The sequence below is a fragment of the Dipteris shenzhenensis genome, chromosome 32 (assembly GCF_047967505.1).
Source record: "Dipteris shenzhenensis isolate YYH24624 ecotype China chromosome 32, Dip_SZ_1.0, whole genome shotgun sequence".
NCBI classification, from domain to species: Eukaryota; Viridiplantae; Streptophyta; class Polypodiopsida; order Gleicheniales; family Dipteridaceae; genus Dipteris; species Dipteris shenzhenensis.
Genome location: NC_141627.1, coordinates 24,125,128 through 24,133,834, shown reverse-complemented (window position 1 = coordinate 24,133,834; position 8,707 = coordinate 24,125,128). Strand labels below are relative to the sequence as shown.

Genomic DNA, 8,707 nt, shown 5'->3' with positions numbered 1-8,707 from the left:
GCTGTTGGCTAAGAACTCGTGCAATGTTTGGATGACTCTCTTTTGAAAGTTTTATGGCTTACACCTATCTTATTGAGAAAATTCATCCACAATTTGATGAAGAATAAACCCAAGCGAAGGGATGATGCGAATCTCAAGGAATGAATCAAAAAAGCCTTTGTACGCTTTTCTTGTATATTTTTAAGGATAGGCTTTACAACTAATCAAAAAAGCCTCCCTCAACCATTGCTACTCTATGGCACGAACTCCATAGCTATTGTTCAGCTATGACCCATCTATTGAAAGAGCTTTGATTCTTCTAGTCCTTTATGTAACAAACTACAACCCATCTATTGAAAGAGCCAAAGCTGGTAAGCCTCTCAACCACTTCCTAGAATTAATGTCACATAAGACCATAACACAACTTACATCACCCGATGTTGTGAAAATCCATGGTGCCTTATCCATTGCTAGTGTATGACCTGAAGAGCTTTTCATTCTCAAACACTTCTTTTGCTTCCCCTCTTTCCTCGGTTCACTATTGGCATACAAGGTTTCTTAAGAAAACGTTGTCAAATTTTTTAAAGGGATGGGGAGAGCAAGGAAAGCGTTAGAAAAGGCCATCTAATGAAGTCCATAGCCATTTCGCTTTCATGAACCGAGAAGAGCCAATGCACACGAAAGTTCAGAAAGAAGAAAGTATGGAGGAAAGTTACATTCCGAGTGTACGTGACAAAATCAAAACCATCATCGTCAAAAATCGGGATCTGCCTTCTTCCTCCGCAGCAGCTACTCGCTCCAAACGCTCCATCAGAAGCTCGAACTTTGCCTCTCCAACATGCGATAACACTAGACTCCCCACGAAATTCCTTACCATCGTTGCCGTTGTTTTCCCCCACGTCTCCGAGTCCGCTGCCACTGCTTGCCACACCGCTTCAGGTGCTCGCTCCACTTCCACGATTTCACATCTCAGAATTGTGAATGCCCCTGATGTCGCAACCGCCCGTTGCACATCCTTTACGGTTGGGGTGAAAATCGGAAGATTGAATCCGTCTATGGTGTCCTTGGCGAGAGCGCCCTGCAGTAATTCCGCATTGGAGTTAACAATGGATCCTCCGGATGCAACGTGTCCCAAATCTCTCCTCTCACGCGGCTTACCTCAGAGATCAGCTCCTTCCATGCAGTTTCCAACTGGCGATATAATACCGCGCCTCGACTTCTGTTCTCTTTCGACGCAAGCATGACGCTAAAAAGAAGCCCTCCGGGAACGAGTTCTTTCTCCCGACATCGTAGAAATTCGACAAAATCCCGCTGATACTGCTGCTGATACTCTCGAAGAGTCGCTTCCTTGCATCCTTCTAGTATCCATATTCGCCCTTCGTTCCAAGCAGGGGAACCCACGTTTTCAATCGCCGGAGGCACCTGCAAAAACGAGAGCCGCATGAAAAAACCAATCTCACCTTCGCAAAAGCATGCGCACGACAGCGGATCTGGCACCTTGGAGAGGTTATGCAACGCCAGAGTGCAGGTAGCGACGTGAAGAGCGGCCGGCGGGAAGAGGCGTGTGTAGAAGGAGCCAGGGACGGCAGCAGGGAAGAAGTCAAGGACAGGGGGGCGGAAGGGATCGAGTGGCAAAGGATCAAGGGGAGGAAGGGGGCGGGGCAAAGAGGAGATGAGATCGAAGAGGGTATTGAAGTCGTTGGAGGGGAGATCATTGAAGAAAGCTTGGATGGAGGGTTGGGGAAGGGAATGGGAAGAATAGAGGAGGCGCAAGGAGCGAACTGTTTGGTTTACACAAGCTATGGTGCTGAAAGCGCAGGCGCAGCCAAGATCTGCTATGGCGATGGAAGGCCTGAGGGACGTAAGGGGAAGGTGGATGGCTATGGCGGCTGCTAAATGAGGCCAATAGAAGTCATTCAAGGTGCTCTGAAGAGTCTTGGAGAAATGGTGGTAGCTTCCCTCATCAGTTCCTCCTCTCATGTGCAGCACGCTTTGCACTTCTTCCTCCTTCAGCTCGTCCATTGTCCTGAGAGAGGCTGAGATACACAAGCTGAGGAGGTTAGATGGAGAAGAGAAGGATCATAGGACAACAAGTGAGTAGAAATACCACTCAGGAGGAGGGAGGTAAGATGGAAAACAGGAGTGAGGAGGAGGGAGGTTAGATGGAGAAGAGAAGGATCATAGGACAACAAGTGAGTACAAGTATCTCTCAGCACTACCTTAAAATTGGTTCAATGCTTCAAATTGGTTCTGTCAAAGGAAAACAATTGTCAAGATGATTGGATGATTAATTTGCAACACCTATGTGTATAGGAAAGTACGAATGATTTGTAAACTGTGTGTGTGTGTGAGAGAGAGAGAGAGAGAGTCTGAGATATTAAACCAAAATGGAAGGGGGCCACTTGGCAAGAAACTCTGTGGGAGCATCACTGCTATCCTCCAATAGAGCTTCATTTTGTTGAACATTCTCTTGCCTCACTTGGGAGTCTTCATTTCCTCTTTGCTCATGAGGTAGAGAATGGCCTAATTCTCTCTCCACCATAGGGATTTCTATTTTGGAGGTCTCATCAAGAGCCCTCTCAGAAATTCCCTCTTTTTGGAAAAGAGAACTCATGTTGTTGGTTGCAATTCTAAAGCGCTTTTTTGTATGCAGAAGAGTATCTTAACACGCTTGATCTTAGTGGTAGATACCCACCTCATCGGCTGGTTTTGAAATAAAATGCTCCCCTCATTTTGTTGCGCAATCTTAAATCCTCGACAGGGATTATGCAATGGGACTCAGCTACTGATTTGCAAGGAGTTCCACACGAAGGTATTGGAAGTTGAGATTATCACTGGTACCAATGCTGGGGATATGATGTTCATTCCAAGAGTAACTTTCATTCCCAGTAACTTGATTTAACTTCCATTCGATATGAGAAGAAGGCAATTTCCTATTCGGTTAGCATTTGGCATGATGATAAACAAGGCACAGGGCCAAACAATGTCTATCCTAGGCTTATACTTGGCGACACCGGTGTTCAGTCACAGGCAATTATATGTGGCTTTCTCACATGTCCGATCATCAAATGCAGTCAAAGTATTCCTTCCACAGAGAGTGGATCGGGTTAGTGATGAGGATGCTGAAATGAGCTGTACCCACAAATGTTGTATATAAAGAGGTTTTACAATTGGCATCAAGAAGAACCTAGTAGTATGCCGGTACTCTTTGAAAGCCTCTTCAGACTTTGTTGGGTGACAAATTTTCACAGTCTTTTTTGTATCATCGTGTTCTTTTAGGTGATCAAAGGTCTATCAATTATAAGCCTTTGAAGTGTGGAATTAAAATCGGTGATGACTATTTTGTATAATTTTCATGAGCTCATTCCATATTCCATTCAAACAATGTTGTCTCTGGAATTTCGACAATGTATGATTTTTGTAAGTTTTATGGGTTCACACATTGTTATTTTTTCTTCAAATTATGGATTATCAAATGCACTATAATTAATGTTCTTTTTAATTTATGGCTTGGTGAAGTCTTTTAATTTCTTCTATATATATATACGTTGACACATCTATTGTTATTGTAATATGATATGTATTGTTATTGTAATATGATATGATAGGATGGCAGTGTCATTTACATTCACCACCGAGACAATTGCACGGGTAGCAAGTACATAATTGTGTAGTAGTTAGTTGCTAAGTTGACTTATTTAATAGTATAGTCATTTACCTTTAGGAATATATAGATCCCGATGGTTGGAGAGCTAGGTTGCACGCCCAGCTATTGGTTGACATCTTGGAGTTGGAGAGCTTTGTTGGGTAGATAACCTATATATTTGTTTGTTTTGTTTTTTTCATATAGATGAAAGCTACTTAGGCTATATATATAAGTGAATAAACATGATATTATTTTCCTTTAGGGTGGTTTCCAACTCAAGTTTTGCAATGAATCTCCTCGGTCCAGCGTATGATGGGGTGGAACATCTCAATTTTGGATATTTTGTCGTGAGTTCTCAGCATCTTGCTAGGAATAATAGTCCCCAGACCATCTATGTGCGCTTCTTTGGGTACTTGGAGTCGATGGGAACAGATGTATTTTATCGAGGGGCAAACAGAGACTTTGTATATGCATTTATGTACCACATACACACTCCTGTGGCCCAGCGTAAGCATTCTAATTAATGTGTTGAGTACTAGTAAGATATAGTTCTAAATTTTCATTGATTTAATGATTATAATTCTTAAATGATCTTTTTGTCTTGCGTAGGTCGACGCCGCGCTCGTGTGGTGGTGCATGGGGTGAGACATAGACGTAGTCTATTTTCTTAGGGGAGTTGATATAGATACTCTATATCTAGATATATGAATTTGTAAGATATTTTAGTACTCTTTTATAGAGCATATATTTTGTTAGGTATGCTATATTTAAGTAAATCTTCTTTTGTTGTGTTTATTGAAGCATGCACATATAAGTTTATACTCAAACAAATTCAAAAATTCTATTTATTTATACTCAAATACATTTAATTTAAAAAAATTCATGAATTCTATTTATTTATACTCAAACTAATGTATCCCATAAACCAAGATTGATTGTGTTGCAATCTAGCACTACATTGGCATACAATGCATTGCGCACGTAATCTTGCAAAATTCCATATATGAAAGCAGAGAGGGGATATCCATACAAACATGTTTAATTCAAACAAATTCATGAAATTTATTTATTTATACTCAAACTAATGTATCCCATAAACCAAGATTGATTGTGTTGCAATCTAGCACTACATTGGCATATAATGCATTACGCACATAATTACGCACATAATCTTGTAAAATTCCATGTATGAAAGCAGAGAGGGGATATGCATACAAACATGTTTAATTCAAACAAATTCATAAATTTTATTTATTTACACTCAAACTAATGTATCCCATAAACTAAAATTGATTGTGTTGCAATCTAGCACTACATTAGCATACAATGCATTAGGCATGTAATCTTGCAAAATTCCATGTATGAAAGCAAAGAGGGGATATGCATACAAATATGTTTAATTCAAACAAATTCATGAAATTTATTTATATACACTCAAACTAATGTATCCCATAAACCAAGATTGATTGTGTTGCAATCTAGCACTACATTGGCATACAATGCATTATGCACGTAATCTTGCAAAATTTTATGTATGAAAGCAGAGAGGGGGTTTTAGGAAAGCTGGTGGACAAAATTACAACAATACCCTAAGGAGTAAGCCTACATTGAGTGAGCCAAGCCAAGCGGTTCCACTGTTGGAAGGGGTCATCAAACTTTAGAATTTCTCTTTTGAAATTAAAGATCCCACCTTGAGACCCAATACAGCAGGTCTCCAACCCGTCGTAGACGGGTCAGACTACTCGTGTTTTAGAATAGAGAAAAGAGATATAGGGAATTTAAAGATTGTCCTAATATAAGGGTGAGGTAAGGGGCTGTTCGTAAATCAATATCATGGATCCCTATAGTGAAAATTTAACTTTGTTAGCACTGCCATCATGAGCTCTCTACTGAGTCTGCACTTAGATACTCCTTTTCCTCACCGAGCATTGCCTTTAGTGCAGTAGCATTGACTGCATCAACTTCAAGGTTTCGAGGTGCGAGAATAGCACAATCTCAAAAATATGGTGCATAATCCACAACCCTTGTAAGTCCTGGTATACACCCACTCAATTAGACCTCCCATAGAGTTTGTGGGATTGCAACAGTGTCTTCTTTTATACACCTGCTAGTTCCATTTCCAATATCTAACACCCATTGTATGACTGCTCTATTGAATTATCACCTTCCTGAATAACCCGCATATTCTGTACCAGCTTCAATACCTTGATGCATCTCCAAATCCTTGAGTGGCATAATGTAGAGTTGACAATATCTTCTCGTCTTGCCTTGGGAATAACTCGCAAGACCTGCCTAAAATCCTACCTTAACAACACCACCTTTCCACCAAACAGTTGGTCATTTGACATGATATCTTGCAGTGTCCTATCCAGTGCCTCAAATGCGAATCGATGAGTCATAGGTGCCTCATCTCATATTATCAACTTTGCTATCTTTAGAACATCTGCATGATGACTATTGACCTTTATATTACAACTGCTGGTGGCATCCAAATCCAGTGGTATCTTGAACCACGAGTGTGCTATGCATCCATTGCTTAGTAACAACGCTGCAATCCCAGAAGAAGCGCATGCCAAAGCGACATGCCCCTCCCCATGCAACTGAGAAAGCAAACAATTGTATAGAAAAGTCTTTCCAAATCCTCTCGCGCCATCAAGAAAAAACACTGCAGCAACATTTGCATAGACCGTTGCCAGAATCTGATTGAAGGCAGTCCATTGCCAATGATTTAAGGTACTTTCCATCTGTTGACCAAGTCGTGCCTCACTCTCAAAATCAAACATTCTTTCTTCTTGTAATAGAGCATTTGTAGCTACCAATACACATGATCTATCCAAGGTAGGCAATCCATCAAACTCTACCAACCTTATCCCATGTTGTTGGAGAATGTGCTCCAAGTGCCATAGAGCCTCCTTCCGTGCCAATCCACGACGGTCAACCATACTTGATTCTAATGCATGGAAGAAATCATCTGATAGATCATCTGAGAATCTTTGCCACAAAATTCTTGGAGATGTTGGCTCACAAAGAATCAAAATTGCAACAAAAAGGTGCCTCAACTGTGTGCTATTTTGATGTAAAACGGCCTCTTGCATGGAGATAAACCATTCATCATCACCTTCCAACAACGCTCTAGCTACACATGCTGCCTTGAAAGTAGGGTAAACTTGCCCATCAAAAGTGCGCAAGTCATCAAAGCACTTACAACACTTGCAAACGTTAAGTAGCATATGCATGAAATATAATTCACTAGCAGATGGAGAAATGTTATACATCCGACCAATGCTATTGCCCTGCCTTCTTCTAGACCACTTTTTATTGGATTTGTTCAAAACCATCTCACATGGAAAGTCACTATAAAGCAAATTATATGCATCATGTTGCAATCAGTTGTAAGTGAACCATTCCATGAGGATGGTCTTTCTATTCTATTCCCTATCCACCACATTGTGCAAATCATCATCTCTTAATATCACATTATTCAACAATGAAAGATGGACCTGCAACCTTTGTACATCTGGCTTTTCATCATGCATATCATACAATGTTGCAATACTTTTGTAACATACTCCTTCTATGAAAGCCAAAGGAGTTTCCTACTCCGATCACATGTGATGTGCATACCAAGAATATTACCTACAAGTCCCAAATCCTTCATATCAAAGGCCTCATGCAACATGCACGGCACATCGTCGTATTGCCAGACAGAGAACAATGTTGAAAAAACAAGGTTTTAGACACATGGGGCCAATTATAGAGGTTGTTCATTACAGACAACATAATCAAATGTAGGGACATAATGATGTACAATGGAATGTAGATAGTTTAACATGTCTTGATAAGAGAAGTTTATTGCGTTTAACATGTAAGGCATGTCGTAATGTTGCTAGGTAGAGAACAATGCTCAAAAAGCAAGGTACGAGTATAGCTATGGAATGTATGAATACGGAGTTTGCTGATAGTCTTAGAGAAGGGAATGCTTTTTGTACTGCAATTAGAAGTGTGAGAGTGCAGCCACATGCAAGCATGGATTCTCACTTTCTGGAGCCAGCAGAATCTACTTTTTGCCCTGATGGTGCACCGAATGTGCAGCATTGTGTTGTTGTGGGAAGATATACAATAGATGCTCCAGTAATAGGTACAATAATTCAATCGAATGCAGCTAGAGTTTATGGGCAGTCAAGGGCACGAGAGCATGTTGTTGGCAGTAATAGGAATGTAAGTTTAGGTTCTAGGGGGATCCTATCTATCCTGCATCGATTTCCATTAAGGGATGATATAGGGCACCCATATTTGTATCCATTGGTTTCCAATAGTCCTGTTGTTCATTCACTTGGAAGTATGGATTGCATATGCAGTTTCTATCATGCTCAATTGTGGAAGCAAGAGACTAGAAGTATGCATCAGGTTGTGGGAAAGTATTGTTGTAAAGTTGGCCATGTGTCATTGTTGCCATTGGAAGATCCACCAGAGATTTTAAAAGTTCTACTTCATGGAAGTGATGCTAGAAGAAGAACATTTAAGGATAATATAAGAGCCTATAATAGTGTCATGGTGTTTGCCTCATTGGGAGCCCAAGTTGATCAAATGTTTTCTAGGAATAGGGGTATACATAATTTTTGAATTCATGGCACAGTGTACCATAATGTCGGGAGTTTGCTACCTGATGAGTCTAGACAAGATCTTCCACGGTTTGCACAATTATATGTCCATGATACAGATCATGAGTTGCAAAACCGTTTGGATGGAATGCTTGGTTTGAATCTTGGCATTTTGGAATTGTTGCAAAGGATGATACATGAATGCAATCCGTATGCCAGTGCATTGGTTGCTGTGGAGGAAGTATTGAGAAGAAATCCACATGCAAACTTAAAGATGGTAATTTGTGAGAGCCGATAAACCTCAAGATAGTACTTGGTCCCAATAGCTATCGAGGTTGCCGCTATCATGCCAGGGCAAGGGGATGATTATGATGTTGGGAATCGAGACGTCCAGTTTTTAAGCTGCAATGGATTGATATCCAGAATATCAAATTTGCATCGATCATACATGCCACTCATGTATGTTCTTCTATTTCCCCGA

General features: G+C 40.6%; 1 protein-coding gene across 1 annotated transcript; it reads right to left on the bottom strand.

Moving 5' to 3' along the window:
* Positions 1 to 375: 375 nt before the first annotated feature.
* LOC147880490 (indole-3-acetate O-methyltransferase 1-like) lies at positions 376 to 2,157 on the bottom strand. The gene is made up of 3 exons (XM_087371140.1): positions 1,477 to 2,157; positions 1,138 to 1,401; positions 376 to 1,057 (listed from the first exon to the last, which is right to left on the bottom strand). The coding sequence occupies exons 1-3, from the start codon at positions 1,999 to 2,001 to the stop codon at positions 692 to 694; spliced, it is 1,155 nt and encodes a 384-aa protein (XP_087227266.1). The 5' UTR covers positions 2,002 to 2,157; the 3' UTR covers positions 376 to 691.
* Between the last annotated feature and the right edge of the window lie 6,550 nt (positions 2,158 to 8,707).

What these genes read in the sequence shown, in the direction of transcription:
- LOC147880490 (XM_087371140.1), bottom strand. Translation starts at nt 2,001, where the DNA reads ATGGACGAGCTGAAGGAGGAAGAAGTGCAAAGCGTGCTGCACATGAGA. An exon ending in CGTTGCATAACCTCTCCAAG is followed by an intron (nt 1,402 to 1,476) that starts GTGCCAGATCCG and finishes TCGTTTTTGCAG; the next exon opens with GTGCCTCCGGCGATTGAAAA. An exon ending in GGAAGGAGCTGATCTCTGAG is followed by an intron (nt 1,058 to 1,137) that starts GTAAGCCGCGTG and finishes GAATTACTGCAG; the next exon opens with GGCGCTCTCGCCAAGGACAC.